Source organism: Mandrillus leucophaeus, unplaced genomic scaffold (assembly GCF_000951045.1).
Source record: "Mandrillus leucophaeus isolate KB7577 unplaced genomic scaffold, Mleu.le_1.0 Scaffold1001, whole genome shotgun sequence".
Lineage (NCBI taxonomy): Eukaryota > Metazoa > Chordata > Mammalia > Primates > Cercopithecidae > Mandrillus > Mandrillus leucophaeus.
The window spans coordinates 215,901-234,877 of NW_012098111.1; the positions used below are offsets into that span (position 1 = coordinate 215,901).

Here is an 18,977-nt window from a genome sequence, read left to right on the forward strand (position 1 = left end):
CCATAAAAAAGGATGAGTTCATGTCCTTTGTAGGGACATGGATGCAGCTGGAAACCATCATTCTCAGCAAACTATCGCAAGAACAGAAAACCAAACACTGCAGTGGGAATTGAACAATGAGAACACTTGGACACAGAATGGGGAACATCACACACCGGGGCCTGTCGTGGGGTATGGGGAGTGGGGAGGGATAGCATTAAGAGATATACCTAATGTAAATGATGAGTTAGTGGGTGCAGCACACCAACATGGTACATGTATACATATGTAACAAATCTGCACGTTGAAAAAGTATAATAAAAAATTAAAAACAAAAATAAAAACTAAGAAATCCAGGGAAAAGCAGCAAGCATCTTCATGTATGCAACTTTCTAATGGTTGGTAGAGAAAATATATATAGAGAGAGAGAAGGAACACACACGTGATAAAGCAAATAGGGCAAAAGGCATATGAAAGGGCATATGGAAATTTTTAGTGCTATTCTAGCGGATTTGCTGTGTTTGAAATTATTTTCAAATGAAAAGTTTTTTTAAAGCATGCATTAAATTTCTTGATCCATGGTGCCCCTTGTAGGTAACAACAGTGTCACTGAAACAAGAAAGAAAAGTGGGAAACCCTGGCCCCTACTAGTTCTGACAGCCATCAAGGACCAGTAAAGGTTTGATGCCCTGCCTCACAACTAGAGGAAAACGTAGGGTCATCTGCAGCAATTGCTAGCTAATGTCCCAGGAGACCTTCCCAGACAAGACATGCACAACTCAGGACCCATCAGCACAAGACACTAGTGCTTACATGAAATTAAGGCCAGCAAGAACCCAGAGGGCAGTACAAGACCAAAAACTCTTCTTGTCCGTCACCAGGAGAGTATACAAGCATCCCTTCCCTAGAAAGGATGAGGGGAAGGGAGACCCCATGAGAGGGTAAACACAGCTCTTAATGCATGTTTGCATTTGGAATGAGCTGAATGTTTACAGAAAATGGACTACGATAAACCAAAAATGACTGTGTGACCTTCAAGTGGCTTATTGAAGGATCCTTCAAAATAAGCTCACATTAGTTGAAATAAATTACAGATTGTATGCTTTTTGCATATTACAATTATAAATGTTGACTGCTTCAGGTATATAACCGCTCATTGATTATGATTCCAGTTGGAAATATGAATGGGTGTGTGTGGAGGTGCAGGCACAAAGAAAAAATGTCTGGAGTGAAATATACCAAAATGTTAATGGGGACAAGAAAACAGGTGATTTTCATCAATTTTTATTTGTTGTATGCATTTTGAAAAAGAAAATTGTATTATTTTTATAATCAGGCAAAACTAAATCAATACAGATATTTTTCCTTAGAAAAATGTAAATTCATCAGAGAACAAGGCAGAGTACCACACATTATTCCATCCCAAGCCTTAACTAGTTATTAATTAAAGAAAAAAAAAGACTTCCTTTCTGTCCCATTGATGTCAGCAATGAAGCAATGCTGTGGTAGGAGAAATTCCCATTGATGGATTTGTGTTAGGTATGTCAAACACAGTTTCATACATATTTGTCTACCCACCTCAAGTACAAACTCAAAGTCTACAATTTTTTTTGTGGTGATTCCCTAAGTTTGCTACCCTGGCTCTGCCCACAGCATGCATCTGACATCTATTGTTGCCTGGAATTGCTTAACTTTTTAAAAATACATTCTTATACCTAATAATTATTGCAAAATCTTGAATTCTTCCTTTCTTAAAAGACTCTGACTCTTTGGGATTCAGAGAGGCACACATACACCCTTAAATGAGTATAATGGACAGATAGATGCAGCCTGCTTCATTTGACTTTTGCTGTCTTTCTCTTAATTTTCCTCTTTGCCTGATTGTTCACTCTATTTTATTCTTTCCCTTTTGCATCTCCTTTAAAATTTTTCTCCCAAAAGGTAGATTTTTGTCTAACAATCTTTACCTGTTTGTCAATATGGGCTGATGATGTGCTTATGAAGAAGGAACTCCAAAGAAGGAACCAGGGGACCAGGTATCATAATATATCCTGTCCCCAAATCCACAGACACTGACTCTAAACTCTCTCTCTCTCTCTCTCTCACTGCCATACACACATGCACACAGACACACACACAATCATATTACTTATTTACAAATGCCCACATTTTACATGAGCTATTATTCTCCTTTCGAATTTAAAACTTAATTGAAAACAATTCTTTTTGGAAAAAGATAACTTGCATTCCTCTTACTCGTCTTGAACCTGGTTGAGTTGACTCCGGGTTGAGTTCAAATTAGAGTCTAACTGTTGCATGTCCCGATCCCGAGGACTGGGATCTTTACGTCTCTCCCTGTCAAACGTGTTCTGGAAAGGCACACCAAAAAAACAAAAAACAGTCTGAATATATAAAATGACATTGATGAATTTAAAAAAAAAAAACCAGTCCATCTCAAAATAGTGCACATGAAGTTCTAGTGCAGGCAAAATTAATCTAGAGTGATAAAAATCAGAAGATGGTTGCCCTGGGGAAGGTGCAAGAAATGCTCTGGAGTGATGGAGATGTCTGACATTCCAATAGAGATGTGAATTTACACAGGTATACGTATTTGTCAAAACAGCAATCTATGGATTTCACTGAATATAAATTATACCTCAATTTCCAAAAAGACTTTGAAACATCATTTTACATCTTTATACCTAGAATAATGCCCACACAGAGGATAAAAATCTGAGAAGCATCCAAACATTGTCAGGGAAAAAAAATTACTTAATGATAACTGAAGTCTATAAAGTACTTAACACGTGTCAGACCCTATGCAGCTTGTTTACTGTGCTTATCACATTTAATTCTCACAAATGACCCTATTAGATCAGCAAAACCATTGTCTCCATTCAGCAAATAAGAAAATTGAGACATAAATGTTTAGATACCTACTCCAGGGCCATAAAAGAGGAACTGGTTTTCTGCTCAGTGATCTCTAAGCAGGCATCCTTCAGCCACTGTCTTATAAGGTTCTTGCTCAGAACAGACTAAATGCTTTCTTCTTGTTATTATTACTATTTTTTTATTTTTTTACTTTAGGTTCTGGGACACTCATGCATAATGTGCAGGATTTTTACATAGATATATGTGTGCCATGGTGGTTTGCTGCACCTATCAACCTGTCACCTAGGTTTTAAGCCCCACATGCATTAGATGTTTGTCCTAATGCTTTCTCTCCCCTCACCCCTGCAATTCCCTGACAGGCCCTGCTGTGTTGTTCCCCTCCCCGTGTCCATGTATTCTCATTGTTCAACTCTCACTTATGAGTGAGAACATGTGATGTTTGGTTTTCTCAGAACAGACTAAATGTTTTCTAAATGCTTCTGTTTTAGAAAGGGTTATAGGTAAATCCATATAAATGTTTAAAAGTAAAGTAACTAATGTTTTGGTTGCCCAGATGTAATGATGTGGATGCCTTAAGCAAGGTATGTGCTCTCTTTCTAGTCTGATCTCCACCTGTTCAAAAACTAACACCGTCCCCATGAAAACCACCAATAACTCTCACAAATTGTGACACTCTGTCAGTCTACCAGAATTAAGTCCTCTTCTTCTCTTGGAGGTTTCTGATTTGTTTTATCTCACTGTTCAGAAAGCAAGGGTTATCCTTCAGCATTCCTACCTGCAAAGAGGGGACCTTGCTGTCAACAGGTTTTCCCATGGAAGCAGCAGTAAAGGAAGCCTCCAGCCAAGGCAAAAGGCGTGACTTGATTGTTTCCACACCATCGTTAAGTCCTCCTAAAAGAATACACACATCAGGTCAGGGAGAGAAACACAACTGCATCAACAGTCAAAGAACACAAAAAAGCACCAAGAAAGGAGAGAAAGGCAGGCAGAACTGGATGGGAAATTACCAGGCCATTCTCACCTTCTTGGGCTGCTGTTGTGAGGATCCCGAAGAGTTGTCCCTGCACCTTGGCAACTTGCTCAATGAGTTCAAGGCAGTGGTTTAGATTTTGATCACACGTGTTTGTCTGCAAGGGCAAAACAGTAGATAACCAGGGTAATTTCTTCACTCTGGGACCCACTGCAGGCAGACCAGGGTCTCACTTGACCCAAGAGCTCTCTGGCTCTGGTATGCTCTGGTAACAGGACTGCTGTGTGGTCACCGAAACTTATCTCCCGTAGACCACATTTCCCAGTTTCCCTAGCAGTTCGTGTGGCCTGGCCCAGAAGGGAACCTCTTGAATGATTTTTTTTTTCTTTTCCCCTTTGTCAACTGAATGCAGAAGAGCCAAGAGAGGATGCTGAGGGCATAAGGAATGGTGGAGCCACAAGATTTGCAAGGTTGCTGACTGAATGCTTGCATTGAATTATCACATAGTTGAGAAAGTTGGTTTGTGTGTATTAAGCCACTGAGATTTGGAGGTTGTTTTTTATAGCAATAATCGTACTCAGTAAAACACTACAAAAATACATTTAAAAGCTAAATGGACCTGTTGTCAGACAATACAAATCACTGCCTAATTTACCTGCTTTATTGGTTCCTGTCCTCTACATAAATTCAATTCGTATATACTGTATGTGCATAGAGAACATGACTTCTTAACAGCAAGAAGGTATTGCTGGGTTTAGGATATAAGGGACTTGGCACTTGCAGACTTGTGGGGCAGACAGATGAATAGCCAGTTACTTTGCAGCAGAATAATAAGTCTAACTACACAGATGAGTGCAAGCTCTACCCAATAGTCCATTGTCTTGGAAAGTCTGGGAAGGCTTCCAAAGGAAGTGAAACCTAGTCCAAGATGAAATTAGCCAGACTTGGAAAAGGAGGTGGTTCCAGTGGTTGTGGAACATTCTAAGCAATGAGAACAGAACATAAAGAGGCAAAGAAGTGAACCTTTTGGCTATTATTCTGCTTTCCTCACTTCTTTGAAAGATTCTACCATTTCCATTTCCACATAAGCCAAACCTCTAACTGACTCCAGCATTAGAAGAAAGAATACAACTACAAGCAACAAACAGCACGTGGTTGTAAAAATGCATCGATTTATGTGTCACCTCAGGGCGCAATAAGGCATTGGTCCTTGGTGCCTCCTGGACACAACAAATCCCAGAACAGAAAGCAGGGTACAAGGAGGATAGAAATTAGGAGTAAGAGAAAAGTTGAGATAATCTCTAGGCAAAAGTTTACAAGTCAAATGCACATCTGCATCAACCAAGGAAATGGTTCAGACAGGCAGGAAGCTCCTTGAGGACAGGCCTGTCCTGTTGGTTGTTGTATTCCCAACCCTGATTCTACAGTGTCCCTGTATTCAGACTCATTATACGTTGGATGGATGCATGTAAATGAGATGATTCACTCACTTTGTATTTATCATATCTCTCCTATATGCCAGGCTCTATTAGCACTTTACATAAACTCAGCTAATTTTTGCACTAGTACACTAGGAGTTAGAAGAACTATTATCATTCCCATTTCAGATGAGAAAGCTGAGGCACAGAGAGGTTAAGTAACTGGTTCATGGCTACCCAGCTAGTAAATTATCAGAGCTGAGATTGGACCCCAGCAGCCCAGCTTCCACAGCCCATGCTCTTAACTAGTAAACTATCTATACTGACTTTTAGATCATACTTCACGCTGGGAGTAGAAGGAGGATTGGATGATGCGACCAAGAGTGAATGGGGAGGGCATCCAGGGAAGGCTTCTCTGTGGAGGGGACCCTTGAGTATTCCTGGGTTATAAGATTCAGGGAAGCACAGCACTAGGGAAGGAGCATGCCAGGCAGTGGGAACAGAAGGACAAAGGTTCTGTGGCAGGAACAAGTTTAGCAACCTTGAATATGTCAATGTGGCAGAGGCACAGAAAGTCAGAGAGTTTGGCAGGGTAGGTTGACCTGGAGAGCCTTTCACCCCTGGCATGGAGTTTGGATGGGATGGACTTGTAACTGAGAGGGCAGCTGGTTTACTTTCCATGCTTGGTAAATGGTACCTGGTAACTAATTCTGTTGTAGCACTGATTTCTCCTGTAGTCATTTTTTCTCCATCTCGTCCATCTAATCTCTCCTCCCAAAAAGATCATGAGTTCTTTTTTTCTTTTTTCTTTTTCTTTTTTTTTTTGAGACGGAGTCTCGCTCTGTCGCCCAGGCTGGAGTGCAGTGGCCGGATCTCAGCTCACTGCAAGCTCCGCCTCCCGGGTTTACGCCATTCTCCTGCCTCAGCCTCCCGAGTAGCTGAGACTACAGGCGCCCACCACCTCGCCCGGCTAGTTTTTTGTATTTTTTAGTAGAGACGGGGTTTCACCGTGTTAGCCAGGATGGTCTCGATCTCCTGACCTCGTGATCCACCCGTCTCGGCCTCCCAAAGTGCTGGGATTACAGGCTTGAGCCACCGCGCCCGGCCTGAGTTCTTTTTAAAAACGATCTTGCTTTGCTCATGTTTGTATCTGTTGCCACTAGTATCCTAGCAAATTGAAGGGTCCAAACAACAGTTGATGAATGAATGATTTAACAGCGTAATGTTGACATGATAGAGCATTTAAAACCCATAGCCTGAACAGCTATCTCCATTTCTTCCTCATTAATTCAGCACTCCTTGCCGTGGCCATTTTATACCTGCAATTATTACACTGAACTTCAATTACCTACTTACAAGCCTTTTGCCCTCTGGCAAGATCATTCCATGTGTTAAGTGGATGGAGAATGAGCTTGGGAGTCAAGCAAACCTGAGTATCTCAGCTCTGCTGCTTGCTACAGTTCTGAGTGACCCTGCACAAGTTACTTAACCTCTCTGAGCCCATTCTTCTCCCATGCAATGGGGATAATAATGCCTTGTGGAGCATTAGAATTAAATCAAAATAATACATGTCCAGCATCTCAGACACAGAAGGTGTTTATCAATTGGCACCTATGAGGTGGCATGCAGTACTGAAAGGAGTCAGTGGCTTAGGAATAAGGTAGACCTTTGTTCAAACTTGGTTCTCAACTTATCAGCTGCATTCCCTTAGAAAAGACATTTAAATATGAGGCTCTGTTTCCTCCCGTTTAGGAGGTAGTTGATCACATGAGCAGAGTCCAGTGTAAAAGAGGTACACAATAATTAGAAGTATTATTGTGGCATCATTACTATCTGTTCCTATGCCTTGCCTAGAGCCTGGTACATACTGGGTACCCAGAGGAATGCTGGTCAAATGAGTTTTTAAACACAACTTAAATAACAGGAGAGAATATCCTGTGTCACACTGTTCCGCTTCCGAAGACATGTTACAACATGCTGCAACTTCTAAACACAAAGCATTGCACAAGATAATCAAGTTGCAATAGGGTCACATTATTCAAGTAAACACATACCCACATACTCACACAAGACAAACAGAGCAAAGATATGGACTAATTATACTGTCTCCAAACCACAGACTCTCCAGATTTATCCATTCATAAATCATTGAGTTCCTATTATATGTAAGGCCCTGGAAACAAAGCTCAGGAAACAAAGCTATATTTTAAAAAAAAAAAAAAAAAGTTGTCTTCAGTTAGTGAACTAATTAGAAGGGAAGTGAGATGGAGAACAAGAGGCACATAGGGGATAAATAATTACCTAAGAGTTTATGTTAAGTGCTCTGTGTGGATAACAAGCTATAGGAGTAGCAAAATAACCTCTAGTGAGTGGTGAAGGGTAAGAGGGAAGGGCAATTGAAGAGGAGAAACAGAAGGTACCAAGGCATATCAGGGGAAAGTGAGTACAGGGTCCAGAGTTGAAAGACTAGACTGGCCACATTAAGGGTCTTGGGCTTCATTCCATCATCAAAATGTTTAAGGATGCAACAGAGGAAGGCGGGTATGACATGCTCATATTTCCTTTGCATGTTACAAAAATCTCTCTGGCAAAAGCAGACCAGATAGAGTTTGGGTTAGAGAGTGAGTCTGGTGGGGAGGTAGATGGATATAACCATCTAGCTGAGAGATGCTGGAGGCTGTAGACATACCAAGGGTCTCCCAAAGGTCTTTCCTAGCCCCAAATTACACCTGTGCCAGTAAAGTTCCTGCTGATTTCAGCATTACCTAAGAAGGTCAGGGAGTTTCGAAATGAGTAAGAGGTATGAGAGGGATGATCCTGAGTTTGGGTTTGAACAAGTGAGGGGGCCTGCAGGACCTTCAGATGGAATGTCCAGTAGTAGTACCTAATAATTACTGATCTAATTACCTACTCTATGCCGGCCAGACCCTGTGCTAAGAGCTTTATACACGTGGCTCCATTTAATCCTCAGAACAATCCTACAAATGGGATGCCATCATCATCCAAAATTCATCACTAAGGAAAAACAAATTAAGTAATTTGAAGAGACAACAGTGCGGACCCATTCCTGCAGCCTCCAGCACTGCAACTGAGCTCTCAACAACAATGCTTTCCTCAAAGCAGATGGAAAGTAAGTCTAGAGCTTAGAAGAGAGACAGGACTGGGAGGAGTGGCTTTGGAAGGCTTCAGCAAGTGGGAGGGCGCAGAAGCCACATGCACAGATGAGATTACCAGGGAGAGAAAAGAGTGAGGAGAGGGCTGAGGGCAGAGCGAGGGGCAATTTTGCTGTGTCAGAAGTGCTCTAAGTAAGAAGAACCACTGGATAAAAAACAAAATAAGAGCAGTCAGAAATAAGAGGACACCCAGGAAGCAAGATGAAGAAGAATAAGGAGGCTGAAGAAGGAGATGGTTTCAAGAAGCAGAAGGGCATGGCTTATTCATGCATTTATACTCTGAAGAAATTTTATGGAGAGGCCACTATGCACTGGATGCTAGGGACACAATGTCTCCTGCCCTGGAGGAATTTATAGTCTAAGATAAACATGAAAATAAATGCAAAAACACATGCTATTTACTATAAGAAAATTCATCCAGATTTCGGAGGTAAAACTCAAAAGAGAAGCTGGTAAGGGCCATGAAGTTTCAGGAAAGCCTTTGCTTGAGGAGCTTTGTGGGCTCCCACTCCTAGAAATGGATTTAATTGCTCTCGTGTGGGACCTGGTCTTTGGAAATATAAAAGCTTTCTGGATAATTCCTATGTGCAATGAAGATTGATAACCACAGCATTAGTGGGTAACAAAATTAATTTAGTGAGTCTCAAACAGCAAATAATACTAAAAAGAAAATAGAAAAACACACCATAATGAGTAAAGGTAATTATTAGTGGAACTTGAGTTTATATGTATAAGAGTTTATGTGTGCTATATTGTGAAGTAAAATGCATTGAGTCCTATAGGTAAGTTTTAAAAACAATGTTCTAGGGGACAATGCCTTGCCTGTGTTGAGAATCACTAGCATTGGCAATGAGAGCCATAAAAATGATGCCTCAAACAGCTGTATCAAAGTTGGATTGGAAGTGGGCATGAATGAAGGCAGGGGAATGAATAAGAACTTTCCATGTTTCAAGTGTAAAAGTGAAATAAGTAAACTTCAAACACATTCTAATGGCTTTGTGCAGATAGGAAAGAAAGAGTTAACAGAAAAGAATAAAATATTCAGGAATATAACCACCAACATTATTAACATAAAGACATGTTCTTTTAAAGCTACTAACCCCTGTGACACAGATATGGGCTAAGAGCCTCCTTTTGTTACCATGATTGCTGTAAAAATACTGCTAGTTCTGTTAGAGGCAACATTTTCTGGACTGCATGAAGCTACTGTTAAAATAGAGATCTTAAGACTAATGTAACAGACTCTTTGCGGCAATGAGATGAAGACCTAAGGCCATGCCAGGCAAGGATTAAGTCACATACCCTTACACATAAAGAATCAACTATGTTCTAACTGTCAAAAGGTTTTTTCTTTTTATCTAGCAGCTAAGCAAGCACTGGCCTTGAGATAAACAATGTTAAAACAATTGCAACTCACTGACTAACTGATCTCCTCCCCTGTTCCACAGTCCATAACTGCAACTTCGACTGGATAAGTTACTGATTTCAGTAACTTTCTGCTGATAAGAGACCATGGACAATAGGCTGGTTCTGGTTGATCCTCAGAGGCTGCACACTAAGTTCCTTCATGTCCCTGCCTCCACCTTTGATGTATAGGGCCTAATTGTAATACATTTAAATGTTAAGCCTCTACCCCAAAATGAATATAGGATGAATGTAACATGCGTGTTTGCTTACTGTGCATGTGAGAGTTCCCCCTTCATGAATATTCATAGCTCCTCCTATAACCTGTTGATTATGTATACACGTGGCCAACCCATTCAGCATTAATTCCTGTCTACGTCGCAGCCTGCAGGTTGTTACCCTTTCTAAGAAATAAAGCTCTCCAAAGAAAATGAGGATGTTCCTATCTCACTCAAATATCAACAGGGGAAAAGTTTTCCAGGCAGAGAAAACAATGAGTGCAAAATGCCCTGAAGCAGAAGCATGTCTGGCATCTCCAGGACTGTGCTGTCTGAGACAGTAGCCATGAGCTACATGTGGCTATCTGAATTTAAATTGGACTTAAGTCAAATTAAAAATTATGTTCTTCAGTGTGCACTTGCCACATTTCAAGTGCCCAATAGTTACCATAGTGGACAATGCAGATATAGAACCTGTCCATCATCATAGAAAGTTCTATTGGACAGCACTGCTCTAGGACAAGCAAGAAGGCTGGTACTGCTGGAGCGGGCTGAGCAAGGGAGAAAGTAACAGATGAGCTTAAAGGGGCACAATTGTGTAGGACTTTGAAGGTCATTGTAAGAGCTTTGACTTCTTCTGACTGAAATAGGAAATTTGGAGTGTCTTGCAAAAAGAGTAACTTGATCTGACTTGACATTTAGAAGAGTCTCTTTGGGTTGTTACTTTTGTAATAATCCAGGTGAAAGATGATCAAGGATGGAGAAGGGTGGTAGCAGTGGGGTTGGTGAAAAGTGTTTAGATTCTGTATGAACTTTGAAGTTAGAACCAACAGACTATGATGGTGAAAAGGGAGTGGAGTACATAATGATGAAGACTACTTAGAAAGGAGGCCTGTAGTTGGGGCATGGGAAAGGCTAAATTCCATTTTGAACAGATTTGACTTTGAGCATTTTGAGCATTTCAATAGCATTCACTATTGAAAGATGACCAATGGGCAGCTGGAGAAGTGAGAACTCAGATGGGAACATATCCTATAGAAATAAGATTCATCAGTATACTTGTAAGAGATGAAGCAGGAGTGGAGGGGGAAGAATACAGGTGTCAACATTCCAATGTGATAAAGATGCCTGCAAACTCAAGAGAAATGATGGAACCTGGGGAGTGGCCACAGGTATAAAAAAAACTCGTGGTTGTGAGTACAGTCTCTACTGGAGAGAGATGAAGGGAACAGCTGGATGGAAATGGTTTTAATGACAGCAGAGAATGGCATGTTATCAAGACAGGAAAATGTAATGAACGAAGGCACTTCTCATTACTTACAGGGAGTTTCTAAAGTAATTGTTTATTAGTTCCAGACAAGTACTAGTGCTATTTGTAATAAACATTGTGACAAACAACATGTTTTTTAAAATTCAGAGTTCGGTTAGGCCACTGGGCAAAAAAAAAAAGGGGGGTAAATACTGTATACATGTTAGGATTTCTTATTCTCAACCTCCTGAGACTAGGTAGTAGGTACTTTTAAAATTAGTTGGGGGGAACCCAAGTCTTTTATGGTAAAGAAGTCATTTTAACTTTCCAGAATTCTTAATGGAGAAGGAATGGTCAGTGCTGGTTCTTTAAAAGGGAGCAAAGAGATTGAACAGGAAACACTAGAAAGGAAAGCTAAGGAGAAAGCTGTAGCTGCTCTTTGAGCTCCCCTCCACTTCAGGAGCACTGGTTAAAGGGTGAATGGGGAAGCCTAAGGACCTCATAACAGTCAGGATCTCAGAAACAAGCTAATCTAGGCTCAAAAAATTAAAATCTGAACAGGAAATTTACATACCATCTAGACCAATCTCTGCTATTCCATAGATGAGGTACTAAGACCCAGAGAAGTAAAATAATTTGACACTGTCATTCAGCTAGTTCTATGCAGAGCCAAATGTAGAAACAAGGGGGGGAGGGGGCTAATTTCCGGTCCACAGTTCTTTTTGCCGACCCCTCCATTTACTATGTAAGAGGGGAAATCGCTATTTATATTAAGACGGACCGACCGAATGTAAAGCAAATTCAACACTAAAGAGTTCTGTTTGGGGGAAAGGGGAAATTATGGGGAGCCAGGGTGCGGGTAGGGATTAATGAGATTTGAAAAGTGCTCATGGGTTTGGTGACAGAATATTGACTTCTCACAAATGCCTGGAAAAAGGCCTGAATCCGCCCTGGTGTTGGAACTGTGCCTCAATTGCCAGGCCCACCAGCATGCAAGTGAAACCCGCAACGTTAACAAGTGTCCGTTTCGCGTATTTCTGGGTAAATAACTCCTGGGTGTGTGTTTATACAAATCCATTCTGATACAAACCCTGGGCAGGAGGGGGTTGTAGTAAAAAATAATTCGGGGTTGGGGAAGGAAGCGGTGTGGATTGCGCTGGCGAGGGGGATTGGAAAGAGTGGCCAGCGTGACCAGACCAGTCGCAGACCACGGGGCTTCCCTGTTGCTAGGTCGCCGGCGTCCTTAGTTACCACAGATTGGACGCACTCTCCAATCTCTCCGCAGCCTAGTGCCGCGCTCCGCAGGCCGCGCCACCCGCGCGCCGCCTCGCTAAGCTGGGAGACAAGGGCATGTACACACATGTCCTTCCTTCCCCAGCGATCCCGGTCGAAGGCTGAGGTCCTGGTTAGGAATCACAACCGCGGAGGCTTTGCAAAGTGGCCACCAACTCCAGCCCTAAGAAATCCCCGACGAGGGCTGTGCTGGAACCTACGGGAGGGCGAGCCCCGGGGGTTTTTCACCCAGACTCACGTTGTACTCCTTCAGCCAGGAGTCTAGCTTTTCCTGCAACGTTCGTAAAGCTTCGTTTGAGACCAGTCTTTTCAGATTTTCCGCCATCGCTCACTATACCGCACGGCCCCACGCTGCGTGATGGAGACGTGGGGGGACCAGGCGGTGGCCACCGCAGGACCGTGGGGTGATATGGCGGGAAGGGTGTTCTCTTGTGGGTGGCTCAGAGCGCGGCAGGTGTTTCCATCCTCCCCCTCGGGTCGGACCGGGCCGGGTTCGGGAAGCCGGGGGGGAGGTGCCCTGGGCCGCAGCCACAGCCCCTCATTCGCCGTCCGGCGCAGTCTCCTGGCTCCCCAGCAGCCGCCTGAGCCCGGCCATAAATACCCTGGCGATTATTAAACAAACCTTGACGTGGACGCGTTGGCTGCCAGGGACGCGCGCGGCCCGCATCGTGGCAACGCCCGCGCCGCCCCGCCCTGGGTGACAGCCGCGCGCCTCCCCCCCGGGGTGGACTGAGACGCGCCGTCGCGCGGGCTGGAGGGCAGCAGGGCACCTACAGCATTCCTCCCCATTCGGGGGTTCTGGGTGCCCACGCGTGTCCAGAAAAGCAGCAGTTAAGTCGTCATAGACGTTTGGGGCAAGGCTGTCTCAGGAGATCATCTCTTTGGCTCCTTTATTCTTTCTCCTTTCATTCCTTTAATTATTCATTTGTAGCGCCTTGGGTTTACCTGCACGAAACTTGTAACTAAAATTTCAGTACTTCCTACTTCTAGCTTTTGCTTTGTTCCTTGACCCACTGGGTACCCAAGTCAATAGAGTTTAGGTCCAGGATGTTCACAAATTAAAGTTAATCCCTCAGGTTTGGATAAGATTTGCCAGTGTATATTTTAGTATTATTATTATTATTTTTAAGAGTCATTGAGCACTCTAAAGGTTCATTTCATGCCGAATTCTCTACTTGGGACTTTCTTGACCTAGTTTGGTAGTATTTCAAAAGTGTGTATTCTGCTACAGAAATGGATTCAACTACTTAAGAAACCATTTCGACCATCTTTAAGTGCTTTCGAAGCAAGCTCTTTTATATACCATCCAAAAATGTGCTGATTGTAAACCATTCCTATCCATTCTTTAAAACAGCGGTGGGGAACAGAGCCTCAGCTGGTTAGCTAGCTAGTTTAACTTAGTTTCATCTCTGTAGGTACTTGAAAATCTGTGAACACTGCATATATTCAAGTATTGTAAAATCAAGAATTTTCACCACCTCTTGTTTTTTATTTCTCTTGATTACAGTGGTTTTACTATCTGCTAATGAAAATGAAAGACTCAGTTTTGGAGCCTGTGTTCCTACTATTTTCTGTAGACCACAAAATAAGGACTATAACGGTATAGTAAGGGTATATGTTATAAGGGTAACATGTTATTTGATCAGAGTAGAATAATAATTTCTAATGTTAAAAATACCCCCTCAACAAAACAACTAAATATTCATTAAACAACTTCATATATGTATATAACATACATATACACATATATGTATATAATGAATTGAGAAAAGCCTCAAATTTCTCAATTTGGACCTAATAATTACATATTTCAATAGGCATTTGGAATCTTTGAACAGTCCCATTTACTTATTCATAAAAAAATCATATTGGAACATTTATGTCAGATAAATTAGACGTAAAGTATTTTTTCTCGCTGTGAGCACTTTAATTCGCCTGTAATCCTTGGTTTCATCATCTGTAAAAGGAAAATAATTCTTTCATAGGATTATTATGAAACTTAGTAAGATAATTCATGTAAAGTATTTAGTACAATGCTGGGCCTATGCTGTAGAAATTGCTGTAGTAATTGCTGTTTATTAAATATAAACTAATACTGACCTATGTTCACTATTATTAGGAATGTAGATTAGTATTAGTTTATATTTAATAAAGAAAACTAGTTGTAAACAATTTAAACCTCCAACAATAGGGCAATGGTTGAGCACATCATTCAATGAAATGTTGCACAATAAAAATCTTGTTATTGTAGAATATATACTATCTAGAAATTTTCACTATAACGAAAAAGGCAGAACACTAAATTGTATATACTGTGTTAAACTGCACAATGTGAACCCAAGGTACAATTGTGGGTTATTTTAATTGCTCTTTTATATTTTTCTGCTTTTTTTCAAGTTTCTACCATGAACATGAATTGTTTCTATGATAGCTTATTCAGAAAAAAGTTACACAAAACAGTTACTAATATAGTTTGGCTGAGTCCTTGTCAAAATCTCATCTTGGATTCCTACGTGTTGTAGGAGGGGTCCAGCGAGAGGTTATTGAATCATGGAGTCAGGTCTTTCCTGTACTGTTCTCGTGATAGTGAGTAAGTCTCACAAGATCTGGTGGTTTCGAAAAAGGGAATGTTCCCTGCACAAGCTAGCTGCCACCCATATAAGATGTGACTTGCTCCTCCTTGCCTCCCGCCGTGATTGTGAGGTCTCCCTAGCTGGGTGGAACTGTAAGTCCGTTAAACCTCTTTCTTTTGTGAATTGCCCAGTCTCGTGCATGTCTTTATCAGCAGCACGTAAACCAACTAATACAGTAAATTCTTATGGGGAGTTGGACTCCACTGAAAAGATACCCAAAAATGTGGAAGTATTTTTGGAACTGAGTAACAAGCAGAGGTTGGAACAGTTTGGAGGACTCCGAAGAAGACAGCAAAATGTGGGAAAGTTTGGAACTCCCTGGAGTCTTGTCAAATGGCTTTGCTCAAAATGCTGATAATGATATGGACAATGAAATCCAGGCTGAGGTGGGTGGAGATGAGGAGCTTGTTGGGAACTGGAGCAAAGGTTACTCGTTTTATGTTTTAGCAAAGAGACTGGCAGCATTTTGCCCCTGATCTAGAGATTTGTGGAACTTTGAACTTGAGAGAGATAATTTAGGGTATGTGGCAGAAGAAATTTGTAAGTCAGCAAAGCATTCAAGAGGTAACTTGGGTGCTGTTAAAGGCATTCCATTTTGTCAGGGAAGCAGAGCATAAAAGTTCAGAAAATTTGCAGCCTGACAACGCAATAGAAAAGAAAATTCCATTTTCAGAGGAGAAATTCAAGCGGGCCACAGAAATTTGCATAAGTAACAAGGAGCCAAATGTTAACCCCCAAGACAATGGGGAAAATATCTCCAGGGCATGTCTCCAGTGCAGCCTAGGGACTTGATGCCTTGCATCCCAGCCACTCCAGCCATGGCTGAAAGGGGCCAATGTAGAGCTCTGGCCATGGCTTCAGAGAGTATAAGCCTCAAGCCTTCAGAGCTTTCATGTGGTATTGAGCCTGTGAGTGCACAGAAGTCAAGGGTTGAGGTTTGGGAACCTCTGCCTAGATATCAGAAGATGTATGGAAACACCTGGATGCCCAGGCAAAAGTTTGCTGCAGGGGTGGGGCCCTCATGGAGAACCTCTGCTAGGGCAGTGCAGAAGGGTAATGTGGGGGCGAACCCCCACAAAGAGTCCCTACTGTGGCACTGCCTAGTGGAGCTGTGAGAAGCCTCCGTCGTCCAGACCCTAGAATGGTATATCCACTGAAAGCTTGTACTGTGTGCCTGGAAAAGCCACAGACACTCAACACTGGCCTGTAAAGGCAGCCCGGAGGGAGGCTGTACCCTACAAAGCCACAGGGGCAGAGCTGCCCAAGACCGTGGGAACCCACCTCTTGCATCAGCATGACCTGGATGTGAGACATGGGGTCAAAGGAGATCATTTTGGAGCTTTAAGATTTGACTGGCAGGATGCAGTGGCTCACACCTGTAATCCAGCACTTTGGGAGGCTCACCTGAGGTCACCTGAGGTCAGGAGTTTGAAACCACCCTGGCCAACATGGCAAAACCCTGTCTTTACTAAAAATACAAAAATTAGCTGAGTGTGGTGGTGGGTGCCTGTAATCCCAGCTACTTGGGAGGCTGAGGCAGGAGAATCACTTGAACCAGGGAGATGGAGGTTGCAGTGAGCCGAGATCACATCACTGCATTCCAGCCTGGGCAACAGAGCAAGACTCTGTCTCAAAAAGAAAAAAAATTTAAAAAATTTAAAAAATAAAAAAAAATTTGACTATCTGACTGGATTTCAGACTTGTATGAGGCCTGTAGCCCCTTTGTTTTGGCCAATTTCTTCCATTTGGAATGCCTGTATTTACCCAATGCCTGTACCCCCTTTGTACCTAGGAAGTAAATAACTTGCTTTTGATTTTATTTTTTAATTTTATTTTTTATTATACTTTAAGTTCTAGGGTACATGTGCACAACGTGTAACTTGCTTTTGATTTTAAAGGCTCATAGGTGGAAGTGACTTGCCTTCTCTAGTCCTTCTTTGGACTGTGGACTTTTGAGTTAATACTGAAATGAGTTAAGACTTTGGGGGACTGTTGGGAAGACATGATTGCTTTTGAAATGTGAGAACATGAGATTTAGGAGGGGTCAGGGGCGCAATGAAATGGTTTGGCTGTGTCCCTGCCCAAATCTCATCTTGAATTTCCATGTGCTATGAGAGGGACCCGGTGGGAGGTAATTGAACCATGGATGCAGGTCTTTCCCATGCTGTTCTCATGATAGTGAGTAAGTCTCCCAAGATCTGGTGGTTTTTAAAAAAGGGGAATTTTCCTGCACAAGCTCTCTCTGCCTGCTGCCATCCATGTAAGATGTGACTTGCTCCTCCTTGCCTTCTGCCAGGATTGCGAGGCCTCCCCAGCCATGTGGAACTGTAAGTCCATTAAACCTCTTTCTTTTTAAAATTGCCTAGTCTTGGATTTATCTTTATCAGCAGCATGAAAATGGACTAATACAGTTACCCCAAAATTTTACCACCCTCAGAAAGAAAAATGTCGGCTAAAATATCAATATTTAAGCAGCTCCCTCAAAACAGAACATGCTTTGACTAAATGTCTGTATTGCTCATTTAATGATTAGACTTACAGTGTCTTAAGATAGAACGGATCTTTGAAATCACCTTAGCATATGCTCCCTGATATTTATCTCTACATATGCCCCAGCTTCACAATTAGATTCAAGACCTTTAAGGCTTGCAGTCATTTAATGTACATCCTGGCTTCACTAGAATTCAAGAGATGTGTTGTGTATAGCAGGAACTTGTGTTTATGATAAGAAGCATTGATCTTTCTCCTGATGATCAAAATACAGGAAATGTTTCACATGTTTATTCATTATTTACCCTCCCTACCCCAGTACTTCCAAAAAAAGTGTCTGAGATGGCTGATAGCAAGACACTTGAAAATACTGTCAGATTAGTAATATTTTTTAGAGGAAAAAGCAAATATGCCCAAAATGTATGCCCATGTACTAAAAGCCACATTTCATATTTCTTTCTGGGCTTAGTGGAAGGCAAAGCAGAAAGGAAAATGAGTTTTTTGATAATGATTGATGTTTAAAGTATACATACGAGCTCTTTCAATGAAAACACATTTTCTTGGTACCAATGTAAAATGTATTTGCTCATTTCCAAAGAGTATTGGACAACCTAGATGAAAGATATCTTAATAAACCTTTTTTAAAAATATATAGAAAAAATCTTGATATTATTGTTTTGTGAAACCATCTTTGATCAATGCTGAAGGAGTAATGCTAGAAAGAGCATTACTAGAAATGCTAGAGAGCATTACTAGAGAGTAATGCTAGAAAGAGCATCAAAGAGCAGGCCAAGTAATTGACACCCCATTTTTAGTTCTCAGGTGATGTCATCTGATACAAGCTTAGAATTTGCATACCTGTTGGAATAAGTGGATGTCTTCATAAGTGCCCTTAATGATGGTCCCCTCTGCAGAGCTTTTGATGGGTGGGTGCTAAATAGCAATCAATTTAAGACAGAGCAAAAGCCTGGAGTGCAAATAGCTTATATTTCTGATTAAAGAGTCCATGTGTTTTAAATTATAAGCATGTAGTCAATATGACTGCGATTCTATTTTAAAAGTTGATAAGCCTTGGCCGGGAGTGGTGGCTCATGCCTGTAATCTCAGCACTTTGGGAGGGCAAGGCAGGCAGATTACTTGAGGCCAGGAGTTTGAAACCAGCCTGGCCAACGTGGCAAAACCCTGTCTCTACTAAAAATGTAAAAATTAGGTGGTGCACATCTGTAGTCCCAGCTACTCGGGAGACTGAGGCATGAGA

The 18,977-nt window shown here is 41.8% G+C and overlaps 1 protein-coding gene across 3 annotated transcripts in view; it reads right to left on the bottom strand.

Annotated features, from left to right (window-relative positions):
* SPATA18 (spermatogenesis associated 18) overlaps positions 1–13,295 on the bottom strand; it is a 46,516-nt gene extending 33,221 nt beyond the window's left edge. For all 3 annotated transcript variants that reach the window (XR_001005302.1, XM_011973322.1, XM_011973308.1), the window contains exons 1-4: positions 12,835–13,295; positions 3,893–3,998; positions 3,647–3,762; positions 2,236–2,348 (exon numbers count right to left, since the gene is read on the bottom strand). Coding sequence is in view for 2 of the 3 variants with exons in the window: in XM_011973322.1 (XP_011828712.1) it covers positions 2,236–2,348; positions 3,647–3,762; positions 3,893–3,998; positions 12,835–12,921 (422 nt within the window). In the remaining variant the exon portion in view is untranslated. The remainder of the gene's footprint in view (positions 1–2,235; positions 2,349–3,646; positions 3,763–3,892; positions 3,999–12,834) is intronic.
* Between the last annotated feature and the right edge of the window lie 5,682 nt (positions 13,296–18,977).